Source organism: Podarcis gaigeae (assembly GCF_964106915.1).
Source record: "Podarcis gaigeae genome assembly, chromosome: 5".
NCBI classification, from domain to species: Eukaryota; Metazoa; Chordata; class Lepidosauria; order Squamata; family Lacertidae; genus Podarcis; species Podarcis gaigeae.
Genome location: NC_139681.1, coordinates 74,079,722 through 74,095,933, shown reverse-complemented (window position 1 = coordinate 74,095,933; position 16,212 = coordinate 74,079,722). Strand labels below are relative to the sequence as shown.

Sequence of the window (16,212 nt, the reverse complement as noted above, 5' to 3'; positions counted from 1 at the left end):
TGACAGACTCCATTCCTGTAATCCTGGGTAATGAATGAGACAATTTGACCAGAGAGGGTGGGGCTGAGACCCAAGGCCAGGAATCAGGTAATGAGCTTGAATTCTCTCTGCTACCCCCAGTGATGCTGATCCACCTAGGAAGAAGAGGGAGAAAGGGTTGGTCTCCTCTCCCAGCCTTGAGACTACCACATCTGAAGAAAATCAGGCTAGAGTTGAGAAGGACTCTTGGGATCCAAACCCATATGACTGGCTCTGTGTGCAAAAGCCATGCTAAAGCAAACTCCAGATATTCCCACCCAGTTCATCAGGAATGTAGAGATCAGATGGAACTGCAATCAGAACTTTCCCCCCATGGATCCAGGACTGCAGGCCTGGAAATTAAATCTTGGTTCAGCTCTTTCCATCCTTGCCAGTATACCTGCTAGCAAGGGACCGTGAACTGTAATTGCTCATTAAATGGTATGATTCATTGAATGGCCAATCATACACAAATAGACCAGCAAGGGTTGGTTTGTTTATGTATATATTGAGTCACTTAACTGAGCTACTGTGCTCCAACCCAGTGACTAATCAAGTTTTAGCAAAGAAAACTGCCTTGGTTCTTGTAAATGAAGCCCCAAGTGCAACTGTGTTCTTGTATTCCCATTGACTGCTAAATCTGCAATTATATCCTGATTTATTGCTTTGCCGTTCTTTTGCTCCGTGCTATTTTGTTTCCTTCTAGAATGCTCTTTGAAGAATGGTTTGTGGATCCATTCAGGAAGCTCTCCCCTCCTAGGTAACCAGTTTGAAATTTGTGTCCTGAAACACAAGGGCTTTTTCAAAACACTGCATTGCCATGTTCCTTTTTAATGCTGGGAGGAGATATCTCCCTGCATGTTTAGTCAGAAACATAGTCAGTTTCCTTATTGTTTACTTAAAATCCTAAATGTTGATTTTGGTATGGCCCATTTGCCTGCACCCGATATGTGTTTATGGACCCTTGTGGATGCCGTTGTTACAAAACTTGCAGTGTTTCAGTGTTAAGCCATAGGAAACTTAGAATAGTGGATCTTGTGATTGCATAATCAATACCATTATTTTAATGTGGATGGATTTTCCAGTAATAATAAACCTCAAAATCCATATGGTGGAGCAGGGGAGAGAAATGTGATGTAGTTATGATCCCTCAGTCTGTTTTACACAGGTGGTGGCAACAAAAATAGAGGATTAGGGCAGGTACTCCAGAGTTACCAGCCTACGATACAGGGTTGGGGTGCAGCATGGAACTGCAGGGGTCATAGCAGATAGCTCTGTGGGAAGCTGGCTTCAGGCACCAGGCCCATTGGCAGACCAAGTAGTCCTCTGCATTACAGAGATGTCTGCAAAAATGACATGAATGCTGGCAGCATCAACCTCAACATGTGGGAATGTCTTGCACAGGGAGGAGCACAAAGAGAAGAAACACCATGGTGCATCTGCAGCAACGCAACCAGAAAACTTCATTTGCCATGTATTCTGACCATTTGACTTCACTCCCAAAGTTGCACTCCACCATTGTCTCCTGAGACAGATAGATGCCAACTGGCAGCAGGTAGCTCAATGAAGTAGTCAACCCAGTGGATAGCAGATGTGAAAAAGATGAATTCCATGTTAAGGATCATTAGGAAAGGGGTTGAAAATAAAACTCCCAGTATCATTATGCCTTTACACAAATCTATGTACCCTTGGGGTAGTAGCTAACATTAGTACTACTCAAAGTAGACCCACTGAAATGGACAGCCCACAGAATGCCACTCATAAGTTGAGGTTGCCACAATGCCAAAAGGACACCAAAATGATCAAGGGGCTGGAGCAAATCCTCTATGGGAAAGGGTTTCAATGGGCAAGGGATAGTGTAGAAATAAAAAAAAGTGAGTAAGTGAGGACATCATAGAGGAAATAGCTGATAGAACTAGAGTTCATCCAATGAAAATGAAAGTTGGGAGATTCAAGGCAGACAGAAAGAGGTACTTCACCAATGAATAGGTAAATTATGGAATTCCCTACCCCAAGATATAGTGATGGTCACCCATTTGGACAGCTTGAAAAGGGAATTAGACAAATTCATGGAGCATAAGGCTATCATTGGCTACTAGTCATGCTGGCTATGTCACCTCCAGTATCAGAGGCACTATGTCCCTGAATCCCAGCTGTTCCATTCTTATGTTCTTAGTTGTTCCATCTAAATAGAACTGAATATCAGCCAGAGTGCTGCACCTGAAGGAGGGGGAAATGCAAGCAGCCTCCATAGCTCTGACAAGTATAGAGCAGTGCTAGAATAGTTATATAGACAACTTTTCCCTGCTTGCCATTTGGATGGTTGCCTTTGGACAGCTCCTGCCTTCCTCAGTTGTTACTTCGTACAACTGTGGAACTGGAAATGTTGGCCGACATCTCACCAGAACATTTCTTGAGAGAGAAGAGAGATGCTGTGGCAAACTCAGATCTGACATGCTTTAGAAGTAAGGAATGCTATTGCACACAGATTAGAATCCCCCCATTTGTGTGGGAGAAGCACAAAAAGAAGAAATGCCATGGTACACCTGCACGAGCACAACCGGACACCTTCTATTAGAATTCCTGCTCCATGACTGCAGTCATAGGATTTTTGTCTATCACATGACAGTATATGTTTTGACTCCACAGAGTGGGAAGTGACAGAGACAGGATGTTCCATGAAGTGGGACTATTGTCCTTCGTTCTTTTTCTCTTTGCTGTCTGAAGCTAGAGAGAGAGGGTTGCAGTGCTCCATGTGTGTTTATATGTAAATAAAGGTAGATTAGCCAAAATGCTGAGTTGCTGAGGTCTGTCACACATGATGCGCAAACTCTGCGGATCCTTAAGTGTGCCGCTGTGATGTTCGGGCTGAAGAAAGCTTTAGAAGCTCCCAAACAAAAGACCAGGAGGGAGAGAACATGCCAGTCAGGCATGTGTCTTTGCGAGGGTCCTACTCGAGCGTAGGCTGAACTCCTGACACCTCCCTGGGGCAACAAAATGTGTCTCTTCCATATCGGTCTTTACAGCCACAGCAAGCACTGTAACTCTCCAACAGTTTGACTTCACCCCTGAAGGCACCTTCTCCCATTGTCTCCCAATACAGATAGATGCCAACAACTTTTTTGTGAGAGGAATAAACCAATTGTTTCGATAATCAAGAGGCAACATAATGGTTTCGTTTATTAAAACAATAAAAATAGTCCATCAGGAGTGGAGCTCCAAAGCAGGCAAAATAATAACAAGTTAATGACACAACAAAGAGGTTGATAGGTTATTACAAAATCAGAAGTACCCAGCCAGCACCAGAGAATTGGCTCCACTGGAAGCCAAAGCTCATCAGGAGTAAGAGTAGACTTACAGAAGACAGAGTTTCTGCACAAAAGCAAAAGACGTGATGCTGAAAGGCTATGTCTCCTTGGGGTGCAACAAGACAAATAATATTTTCCCCAGCACTGTTTTGAAAAAACTGCAGCAGTGCTTTATGCAATATTGGAAGGTAACTAACCTGTTCCTATTATATGCACATATCATATCAGGGGGCAGACTATCGCTCAGTGGTAGAGTACGTGCTTTGCATCAGAAGATCCCAGCTTTAATCCCTAGCATCTTCTGTTAAAGAACCAGGCCACATGTGATGGGAAAGATCTCTGCAGGTGATGCTAGAAAACTGCTACAAGTTAGTGTAGACAATCGTGGAGCTAGATGGACTTGTTATCAGACAGCCTCCTGAGTTCTATCAACCCAAATATGGAAACACACATTGCAAACCTGCACTCTAAAATCGTCCTTCCACATCCTGGTGTACTCCAGATGTTTTGGACTACAATTCCTAACATCGCTGTGGAAGCCAGGGCTAATGGGAACTGTAGTCCTTAAACGTCTGCAGGTCACCAGGTTGAGGAAGGCTGCCCTAAATTACAGCATTTTAAGATTAACCCCAAACCCTCTGGCAACTGGTTTACATGGCCTTAAGTGATGAAGAGCTAGCACACAACAGAAAGCACCTCTCTCCGGGTAAAACTGCCCACCCACAAAGGTCTGCAAATTAACTCTGACTTGGGCATCCTGTACAAACAGAAGATTATGTTGTTGGGTCCCATTCAACCTATGACAAATGTCTTGGGGCCATTTGTTTATTAAAAGAGTTTCGTAATACAGAGTTTTAAAGGGAACATTGTTTTCCCCCTTGTACTTCAAGGACATTGTGTTTCTCATACCATGAAATTAGAATAAATGAATGTTTCCAGAATGTAAGGCATGATTCACCTACAGTTAAGCACTATTATGTTCCCCCTGATTCCAGCAGAATAATGTTCAGCAAGGGGCCTTTGCTTAGCTTTGGCTGAATCATGCCCTTAATGCAAAACCGTGGTGAAAGACATGTTTGTGCATACTGAAGGTTCTTCCAGACATTATGGAGCCGTTGGCAATTTCCCATTCCAGCTGCAGCCCTTAATATTCCATCCAAAGCTGCTGTTGACGATGGTCCTCTTGACCTTCAGGAAAATATTTATGTAGAAGTGTGTGATGGGCAGGGGGACCTGAAAAATCCCAGCATGCACAGGTGACTGGTGCCTATTGGGACTGGGCGGGCAGAAGACAGGGAGAGTCAGCAGGTGGAGTCAGAGCCAATGACAGGCAAAGCACCCCCTACTGTTTGTAAGTAAGAATGCAGGCAAGTGGTAGTTAACTTGAGGGCAACTGAGATTGGTGGGGCAGTGCCCCATTTGCCCTCATAGATCAGCCTCCTCTGTGCACATGACCCTTTGGATCATGGCCAGTGGTAAAAAGTTGAACCTTTTAAGTGAGACAAAAGATCCTTCATCACTGGTCAACATGAGAGTGTTGTTGTTCTTACTACAAAACCATTGGATGTTATTACTACAAGACCATTATTTAGCTTCAATGCCTTTTTTATTTTCCTATCCTTTTTTTTCCTTGCAAAAGAATGTGATCAAATGTTGAGAGAGAGAGAGAGAGAGAGAGAGAGAGAGAGAGAGAGAAGGGTTCTTAAATGCCACAAATAAATAGCGGGTGACTAGCTTCTCCTGATACAGGGAAATAGCACCCTGGGAAAGTGTCAAAGGATACATCAGTTACAAATAATCTTGGCAGGGATCATTCTCAACAGATATGACGATGATATAATTGCTCAAGATGAGCAGATTTCTTTCATCCCAATAAATCACTTTTGGATGAAAAGATTGGAACGACAGGTGCAAAACAATAGCATAAGCCTGTTTCTAGCGTATTTACATAATTTCATATAAAGGAGCACTGAAGTGTGAAGTGTAAAACGAATGTGTTGAATTCTGAGAAAGGGCACATTACAGGAAACGGCTTCACACTCACTTCCCTGTTGTAAAGTTAGTTAACATTTCATGAAATATGTTTGGCTTGTGACAAGGGAAGGGGTGTGAAGGTTTTATTTGGAAAATGCTGAGTGGGCACTTCGAAGGAAGCCAAGTATACATGACAATTACTAGCCATTTGCTTCTTTTATGCAAAGTGCTCCATGCAGCTGCATCTTGAATAGTTTTCGCCTGCAATTGTCTGTCGGGGCACCTTTTCAGGGCATCGCAGATGTTAGATGAAAACGATACACCCAGATAGCTTGCTGTACACATCCCCTGACTAGATCCCCTCCGGTTTTCCAATCACATTTCTTCTTAAGAGTTCTGGGCTTGACAAGTTCCCAGTGTCGCTTGGTATTCCAGGCATGTTGATGGTGGCATGTTAGGTTTAGATAAACAAGCTAAAGCTGAAACGTGTGCATATTCACCACTCAGCAACTGCAGCATCGAGAGGAAGTTTGCATATTGCAGGTGCCCTTGACAACTGCAGTTCAGCAGGCAACCATAGCTAAAGACCCGGTGTAGTGGTTAGAGTGTTGGACTAGGGCCTGGGAGACAAGAGTTCAAATCCTCAGGAAGCTCACTTGGTGGCTTTGTGCCAGTCCCAGTCTTTCACAAGGTTGCTTGTGCGGATAAAATGGGGACAGGGGAAGCCATGTATGGCACTGTGAGCTCACTGAAGGAAAGATAGAATCTAAATGTAATAATATATAACATATAGATAAAAAGGATAAAGGTAAAGGACCCCTGGATGGTTAAGTCCAGTCAAAGGCGACTATGGGGTTGCGGCGCTCATCTCACTTTCAGGCCAAGGGAGCCAGCGTTTGTCTACAGGCAGCTTTCCAGGTCATGTGGCCAGCATGACTAAACCGCTTCTGGCACAATGGAACACTGTGACGGAAGCCAGAGCACACAGGAAACTGGGTTTACCTTCCCACCACAGCGGTAGCTATTTATCTACTTGCACTGGCGTGCTTTCAAACTGCTAGGTTGGCAGGAGCTGGAACAGAGCAATGGAAGCTTACTCCATCGTGGGGATTTGAACCACTGACCTTCCAATCAGCAAGCCCAAGAGGCTCAGTGGTTTAGACCACAGCGCCACTCGCATCTCATATAACATATATCTATGTAATAAGTATCTCAGTATTCCCTGTGAAGTGGCATTGACTGTTAAACCACTCTGGAAATTGTAGCTCTGTAAGAGCAATAGGGATCTCCTAACAACTTTCAGATCCTTTAACAAACTAGAGCTCCCTTTAACAAACTAGATTTCTTTGGGAGAAGCCATGAGCCATGCTTTAAATGTATGGTGTGAATGTGGCCAAGGTCATGCCATAGAGACATTCCAAATGGAGCACTGTGAAGTAACACTAAGACCTCAGTTGCAGCTCTCTTCCTTTGCAGTGGAGTATTTGGAATGCAATAGTTCTCTGTAATAGGGATGATTATCAGTAATGAGTATCTTTAAGGCATCATCTGTTCACAGATAATGTATTTTCATCATTCATATTTTAACAGCTATACTTATAAAGATTAGCAGTGGAATTTTGTTTATTGAAAAAGACAGTTTCTTGCATGGCGTGCTGAATATTAACCCTGTGTACGAGAACAATGAAGGTGAGAAATGTGAAATTGCATTACATGTGAAAGTGAAGCAAAACTCTCCGTTATCCATGTTTGTTTGTTTTTGTTGATGATGACAATTGCCTGTTTTTGTTTATTATAACACTAGTTGCAGTGATTGTAGTGCTTCATAGTTTCACATATGCATAAGGCAGGAACTTGTCCTTAACATCTTTCACAGATATTTGAAGCCAATTCTCACCCATTCCGGCCCACCACTTACTACAACTTTACCAGAATGGTGTAATCCTGTGGCCAGATTGCTGACTAGCCCTAAAGCATATGGAGTAAGTAGCAAAATTGCATGTCCACGTTTCATTATTTTGGGTAGGCCTCTACAGCAGAGCTTTCCAAACTGTGTGTTGCGACACATTAGTGTGTTGGCTGCATTGTGTAGGTGTGTCATGTGAATGATCCCCATGCTCCTCCTGGGTCTGGAAAGGGGCTAGTTTACCCTCTGTTTTGCTAGTAAAACTGAATTACTGTGTCACGAAATGATGTATGTCTAAAAAGTGTGTCACCAACATGAAAAATATGGAAAGCTGTGCTCTAGAGTAAGCCCTCAAAAAGCTAATAGAATGTTTCTCCAGAGGTTTGGGGAGAATGTAGAAGGTAACATGGATGTCTGAAGGCTGAGGGGGAGCCTAATATTGCTTCAATCCATGTTCCACACATGTTAAGTTCCACCAGATCATCCTTCCATCACTGGAGGCACAACAATTGGACCCAACCATTAATAAACAAACTCCATTTTCTGCCAATGCATTGCCATTTAATATGAGTAACTATAAAGGAAACTAGTACAGCATTCAATTCAAATCAAATATGTCAGATTTCAATGGAGCTGCAAAGCCACCTTGTAAGACTTTATTCTGTCAGTGAAAAGCATTTATTTTATTTTATTTTCCTTTCTTAAAAAACACCTAGGAGCAACTGAAGGATGATGATACAGACTTCATTGTCAATAACGATGAACTATCTGTGACTTGTGCTGCTTCAGACCTTTCTCCAATGCCAGCACAGAACATAATGGACCCACCCCATCTTCCAACCAAAGAAAACATTTACGAAGGAGACTTGGGCTTAGGAGGATATGAACTCCAGCCTGAATCGGCTCCAGGTCAATCCCAGTTGGTGTCCTCAGCCTGAGGTCCAGCGAAGATGTATATCACATTTTCATCAAAAGGAGCACAGAAGGCATGGAAGCCATGTTTATTATGCAGAGCTTGAAAATGTATTAAGGGCATAAATGGAGAAGAAGCAAAGCCTTGCTGAATCTATCCCTGGAGCCTGGAGGAATGAGAATTTATTACCATCCCTATATATTATACAACTACATTTAATTTTTCTGACAGTGGCAATTTTTAATAATGGAATTGAGGGCACCGTCTGTCTGCTACTGGGACATTACATATGCACTCATAGTCTCTGATCATGCTTCATCGTTCCCATTCCTATCTCACATGCACACAAAGGCCTTTGAATGTTATTCTTCTAATTAATTCAATAGAGAGAAGGATGAGGATTTAGTTAACTACAGTACATGCTCCAAAGATCACAACCATTTTGATGTTGTTGCTCGCTTGCCTGTATACTATCCTATGATGTCAGGTGGACAGTTCTTCCATATTTCAGGCAGGGGGAGTTACCATTACTGTTGCAAGCTTTACATATATTTCAATCGATGGCAGTTTGCCAGCAATGGGTCAACAACGTTGCGCACAAAAACTGGGCATTGATATATGAGCTGCTGAGGCCTGCACAAGTCACTAACTAGGGCCTTGTTATTGTTTTGATTGAGAATGATCACTGGTATAGACAGCAATTACACTTCCTTCCCCCAGTCAATTTGTTCCTGCCCCTGTGAGGTAGATTCATAATACAAAGCCCATGTGCTGTCTTTTCTCCCCTGGTGTTCTGTGTTGACTTCAGGAATGTGGAAAGAGAGAGAGAGAAAGACTGCAAGCCCGTGCTATATAAGACTTTTAAAACAAGGTGTGCAAACTCTTTTTCACATCCTCTGCAGCCTTAGATGTTGCAATGAGGAATAAGGCAATCCTAGACACATGATAGCTTTGCACACTACACAGAGAAAAGGTCGTCTGAATCATCCATCACGAGTGTATGAACATTGCTGCTCAAACCCACGTATCAAGAAGGTTGTGGTAGTGCCGCAAAGAGCAAGTTCATGCTCTTGACAAACTGTTCAAATGACCTGCTTGCTACATGGCATAATACAATATGGACTGTGAAGCAATATGTTAAAGAAATAAGGTAGTAAAGGTGACTAGATGTCTTCATGGATGAGATTCTGATGCCTTTAAGAGGTCCATAGTGGGCAACTTTTCCTAACTTAGCTGACAGCCCTATGGCATGGCCTTATACCGAATCAGACCATAGGTCAATTTTACTCAATACAGTATCGTCTGCACTCAAGGCCAGCTCCATGTGCTCTGCTGCTAAGATTCAACCCCTGTGTTCTGAGTTACCTACCCATTATGATGCTCATTAATTGGGTGGTTGCTGGACTACAGTAGCTTTAGAGCAACACATAGCAGGAACATAGCTTGAGAAGGAGGTCCTCCACAAGGTAGAGCTGTGGAGTATAAACAGCAATATAATTTTCTAACTTCTCTGTGGTCTACTGTTGTTTACAGATTTCTCTATCTCTTTGCCTGTTTCTTCCTGTATTAGAATAGCATCTAGTGCCTACAAGTGTTCAGCTCCTTTGTGGCCTTATGGACATGTAGTTTTGCTGCAATCATAGGTCTTCTTTTTGTGTTTATCTCTCCCCTACAAAAAAATATATCAAAAAACCAGCAGCATCTTTGGCAATTATTTCTTTACCTATACCAGTGGTGTGTACCTAAGTGCAATTCTGTAGGAGAGGCAGGGCTGAGAAGGAAGTTAATTCACTATTACAATACAGGCAAGTGATACTACCAGTTTGAGATTTATATGTCATTTCCTGACATTTTAAAATGATTGAAAACCAAGTAAAAAAAACAATACAGTGGAAAACAATGTCATACATTATCCTATCACTGATGCAGCTCAAATGCCCAGGAAAACAAAAACATCTTTACCTGATGCCAATATATAATGCCAGGTGATATTATTCCCAAGGCAATTCCTCATTTTTTCGATTTTTTCTACAAACACTTGCTTGGTGAGATAAGTAGAAGCAGGGAAATTTACCTCTTTGCAATGCAGTTTTCCCGACTTATGTATACTTTGATGTGACAGTTTTCAATGAAATAGCGTGGGTGAGATTGGCATATTTTATCATATACCTCAAATAATCGCTGAGTCATGGTAACAATCTCATGCCATCAAGTTCCAGGATAAACTGTGATTGTTTTGTCGTTTGATTCAGTGTTAGCACATGACTCTTCAGCACTTACCTACCTGGGAAGAGGTATTTGGAAGGTATTGCAAATACATGCCCAGTATGTAATACATGCTTGTATCAAAGGGTCCATCTTCATGGAAATCTATCACACAACTGGAAGTTCAAGAAGCAATCCCATGGAAAGTAGGGCTCAGATTGTGATAGGATTGCTCATATTAACACTGAACAAGCAATCATAAGAGGAGCCCTGCTGGATCAAGTCAAAGACCCATCTAGCCAGCATCCTGGTCTCATCATGGCAAACCAGATGTTTATGAGATGCCTGCAAGCAGAACTCTCCCCATGTGTGATTCCTAGCAAGTGGTATTCAGAGGCATACAGTGGAGATATAGCAAAGCCATTATGACCAGTAGCCTTTGATAGCCTTGTCCTCTATAAATCTGCCTAATCCTCTTTTAGAACCATCCATGTTGGTGGCCTTCGCTACTGTTGTCTGCTTGAAGCAGTGCTTCCTTTCTCCTCTCCTGAATCTTCCAGCATTCAGCTTCACTGAATGGCCCTGAGTTCAAATATTATGAGAGGGAGGAATCAGAAAAAAACTTATCCACATCATGAATAATCTTCTTCTTCCTCTTCTTCTTCTTATACACCTCTATCATGACCCTGCCTTACTCTCCTTAAGAAACTCTAAAACTTGTAGCTTTTCCTCATAGAGGAGTTTCTCTAATCTCTTGCACTGTCCTGAACTTGAACTATGTACCCTAGCCCAGAATGGGATTCTCTAAGGAAATGCTTGATCATAAATGAAATGTAGAGTGGATTTCAAGAAAGATGAATGACTACGCTGAAAAAGCATTCCATGCAGAACTTTCATAATAGTGGTCACACGCTTTGGCCACAGTCCAGGACTGGGACTGCTGCTCTGAAATCAAGGCACGTAAAGATGACTAACTCTGTTCTGTACTGTACTGTATTGCATTTTATTCCCAACTCAGGAATGCAGCTTCAAGTTGCTTATTGCACAGTCATGAAAAGGTTGCTACCCTACAAGTCAAGCCTTAAGGGAAATTTTATGGAACAATGACTCATATCTTTCAACAACATCTGTAATCTGTAAGAATAAATGTCACACCATCTTGTTGAGACTGTGAATGATTGTAAAGTGGAATGGGTTTTGGTTCACTCACAGATGATAAGAGCAGCACAAACTTAAATATAATCAAGCTTTAATCTCGCTTTTCCAAGTCTAATTAATTGTCGATTGAATGTTATACTACAGCAGCTGCTTTAAGCCTTAATTTAAAACAGGGATTCTATGCACTCTACAGCTGATCACAAGCTGAATGTGTTTTTATTGAATTTATTCCAAAACATGAATCAAGTTGCTTCAAAGGATCTCACAAGGGAAAATATATATTGGCTCTACTGATTTTTGACCCTGATGAAAAGAAGTCATCAGTTTATAGCTCCTGGGTATGACATACTTAGCTGCCTAAGCAGAAGTGGAGGGGGAACAGAATGAAGAGAAACAAAATAAAAAAAATTCCTGCCAGTAGCACCTTAAAGACCAACTAAATTTGTTATTCGTATGAGCATTTGTGTGCATTCACACTTCTTCAGATACACACGAAAGCGCATACCAATAACAAACTTAGTTGGTCTCTAAGGTGCTATTGGAAGGAATTTTTTAATTTTGTTTTGACTATGGCAGACCAACACGGCTACCTACCTGTAACTAGGAATGAAGAGAGTTATGTATGCATGTGGAACTGAGGTCACAAGAAGAACATGAAAGGACTCCCTTCTCAATGCCGTGGTGAAGGATGCAACTTGGATGTCCTGTAACCCAATGTGAGAATGAAGAATTCACACCCAGGAGGCCTCATAAGAAATGGATAGATGAGTTAGACTATTATAAACAGCTTAGATATATTTTCATCTAGTAGAAGGCATATACAGTTGTTACATAAACACCTTCCTGAAATCTGCTACAGTGAGAAGCTTTAGTTCAGTAGGCAGGTTCATGGTTATATCGTGCCAGAGGATGGAAAGTGGTTGCATCCTTTTGTAAAAGTTGTGAAAACAGTACCATGATAAATATATTTTATGGTGGTGGAGGCGGGGAGAGAGAATTCAGAGCCCAGTCGATAGAGGATTGCACAATGATACCTCTGGTTATGAACAGACTCCGTTCCGGAGGTCCATTCATAACCGGAAACTGTTCATAACCTGAAGTGTGCTTTCACTAATGGCATCTTCCGCTGCGCATGTACCTCTGGCATGCGATTTTCGCTCACATCCTGGGGCAAACTTCACAACCAGGAGCACCTACTTCCAGGTTAGTGGAGCTCATAACCAGGAGTGTTCGCAACCAGAGGTACCACTGTATTCAGCTGCAGATTTGCAAGCTTTTGTGACTTCAATACAATTTAAGTGGACAGAATGGGATCTGTGCTTCCTGTTGCCCAGGATTCTCCATCTCATCTGAAATCAATCTTGCATATCTCCCCACGGGGGAGATAAGCGAGATCAATTCTGGACAAGAACATGAAGTGCAAGGAACAAGAAGCACAAATCAATTTTCCATCCTGTCTCCCCCACCCCACACTTTTTATTTCTTTCTTTTTTGGCTATGGCCTGAGTGGCTCTGAGTCTAAGATAACATTCAGGGCCAATATCTGATAACTGTGTACTATATATAGAAGTGGGTAAGATTAAATTCTCACATGGCCCTGTGAAAACTTGGTATTTGGGCTTTAGTCCAGTGTAATGTACAACTACCAGCTTAACTATAGGCACAAATTTATTGACAGTAATTGGGCTGCAAAAACTGCAATTGGTTGTGCATACATCGAACTTCCCTTGGACTAAATTGAAGTCTTTGCTCAGGCATTCATTATATTTGCTTGATTAAATTGACCTATTGCCTGATGTGAAATATTTCATTTGTTCGCCTTAACCTAATTTGCCTGAGCAAAACTGCAGATGCCCCACCATTTCATACATGCTTGCTCACTTCCCTGTGGCTCTATCACACACACCTGTGATGCGCATGTGTGTAAATTCTTGCAGTGACATGAGCAGGGACAGTCTCATCAGTCTTTTGCACCTGAGAAGCACTCTTTTGGAGAGAGCAGGATGAGAAAGCATGTGAGAAGGACTCACACTATCAGATCTGTCCACGAAGTTGCAATTTATCACACATGTACTGCAGCTCTGTGGAATGACATCACACTGACATTGTATGGGAGTAGTCATGGCACTTGTGGGTACCAAAGACAGACAAAATAGTTGACTTCTGTCATAAGAATTAGGGGTTCTGTAAATGGAGTGCATGAACCTAAGTGTGCTAGAGATAAATGCATAGACATAAGTGCACAAACACAGAAATATAAATCACAGAAATATAAATCACAAAACAGGCACTGTTACTTCCAAAGCGGCCCTTTAAATTGAGTCACCACCATCCCTATTTCTAGCCATCAAAACGCTAGCTGACAAACAGACTGGCCAATAGAGGGAGCCCTAGCTGCAGGTGCTATAAACTGAAGGTGTGTATCTCCTGAAAAGGGATGCAGGTGGCACTGTGGGTTAAACCACAGAGCCTAGGACTTGCCAATCAGAAGGTCGGCAGTTCGAATCCCCCCGACGGGGATTCCCACCCTCACCCCCATTGCTCAGTCCCTGCTCCTGCAAACCTAGCAGTTTGAAAGCACGTCAAAGTGCAAGTAGATAAATAGGTACCGCTCCGGCAGGAAGGTAAACGGCGTTTCCGTGCACTGCTCTAGTTCGCTAGACGCGGCTTAGTCATGCTGGCCACATGACCTGGAAGCTATACACCGGCTCCCTCGGCCAATAAAGCGAGATGAGCACTGCAACCCCAGAGTTGGCCACGACTGGACCTAATGGTCAGGGGTCCCTTTACCTATCTCCTGAAAACAATCAATATATGGCTCTCGGTCCATATTTTATGAATTGAAAGCCCTCTTTTATGAATTAAATTTATGTCAACCACTACAAAAAACCGAGAGATGGACAGGACAGCAGTGTGTGACCCCGCAGCCACCCCCACATCACGTAGGCCAAAACACAGAAGCTCTTCTGCGGGCTGTGTGTAAACTGAAATATTGAAGTGGGGACTGTTCAACAGTAGAGGAGACCTGTCAAACAGAGGTTTTCCACTCATCAAAGAGGGATGATATGAGCAAGAGCAAGAATGGGTCTTAGCCAAGCAGGAGAAAGGTTAATTATACTGTAATTCCTAAAGGCATGGTCAAAAAAATGTCTGGAAATGAATGGCAGGTCCAGACGAGCAATTCACACAAAGCATCGTGATTGCAGTCAGGTACTCCAGTTTTGCTGGGCAACCTCCTTTGCTTACATTTTGGTGATGTTTATGGTATGTTTTGGAGTGGTCTTTGGGCAGATACCTTCTGAGGATTTAAGAGTTGTTACATTCTTGTGTCCAGGCAGGCTCACTCTTTTCCTTTTGGGTTGGAGAGACACCCTGCTGCAACAGACCATATAATAAAGACCAAGCTTATCAGCTTGCCTTGCTTTTCTTTTCACCTGATTTGATGTCACCTTTGTTTTTGTTTTTTGTTTTTTTTATAAATATTTATTAAGATTTTTATAAAAGAAAAGCATAAATAACAAACAACATTGCTTATATCATACACAAAATTTCATAACTTGTTTGGACTTCCTCACGTCTCCTGCTCCCACTTACATTGTTAAAAAGTTTTTTCAAGCAAATTATCATCTTGTTTACAATCTTATATCCACTCATTTAAACATAATCTAATAGTTCTCCCAAAGGGTTTGTCTTTTCCTTAATCTCACTTATCATCTGATTCCAATCTAGTTTAGTGGTGGCCAATTATTTATGATCAAGCATCCTTCTTAACATTCAATCAAATTACAATATTTTTGTAAATAAGTTTTAAATTTCTTCCAATCTTCTTCCATCCTTTCTTCTCCCAGGTCTCGGATTCTGCCGATCATCTCTGCCAGTTGCATATAGTCTATCAGCTGCATCTGCCATTCTTCCAGTGTGGGTAGATCTTGAGTCTTCCAATTCTTGGCAATGAGTATCCTTGCTGCTGTTGTTGCATACATAAAAAATGTTCGGTCCTTCTTTAACACCCTCTGGCCGACAATACCCAGGAGGAAGGCCTCTGGTTTCTTAGTGAAGGTATACTTAAATACCTTTTTCAACTCATTATATATCATTTCCCAGAAGGCCTTCACTTTAGGGCAAGTCCACCAGAGGTGAAAGAATGTTCCTTCATTTTCTTTACATTTCCAACATTTATTATCAGACGAATGGTGTATTTTGGCAAGTTTAACTGGGGTCATGTACCATCTGTATATCATTTTCATTACATTTTCCTTCAAAGCATTACATGCAGTGAAGTTCAGCCCAGTGGTCCACAATCTTTCCCAGTCCTCAAACATAATGTTGTGCCCAATATCCTGTGCCCACTTTATCATAGCAGATTTAACCATTTTGTCTTGTGTGTTCCATTTTAACAGCGAGTTATACATTCTTGATAGTACCTTAGTCTTTGGTTCTAACAGTTCTGTCTCCAACTTCGATTTCTCCACCTGGAACCCTAGTTTTTCGTCATTTTTAAAAACTTCTTTAATCTGGGCGTAATGTAACCAGTCTCGCACTTTACCCTCCATTTTCTCCAAACTCTGCAATTTCCAATTGTCACCGTCTTTTTCTAATATTTCCCAATATTTTGGCCATTTGGCCTCCATATTGGGTCTTTTTCGGGCCTTGGCTTCCAGAGGGGACAGCCACCTCGGAGTTTTGTTTTCCAATAAGTCTTTGTATTTTGTCCAGACATTAAATACTGC

General features: G+C 42.0%; 1 protein-coding gene across 1 annotated transcript in view; it reads left to right on the top strand.

Annotated features, from left to right (window-relative positions):
* Positions 1-11,580, top strand: part of SLC9A9 (solute carrier family 9 member A9) — a 273,537-nt gene extending 261,957 nt beyond the window's left edge. The window contains exons 15-16 of the mRNA XM_083739541.1: positions 7,177-7,282; positions 7,923-11,580. Coding sequence (XP_083595667.1) covers positions 7,177-7,282; positions 7,923-8,144 — 328 coding nt within the window. The 3' untranslated portion in view covers positions 8,145-11,580. The remainder of the gene's footprint in view (positions 1-7,176; positions 7,283-7,922) is intronic.
* The last annotated feature ends 4,632 nt before the right edge of the window (positions 11,581-16,212 follow it).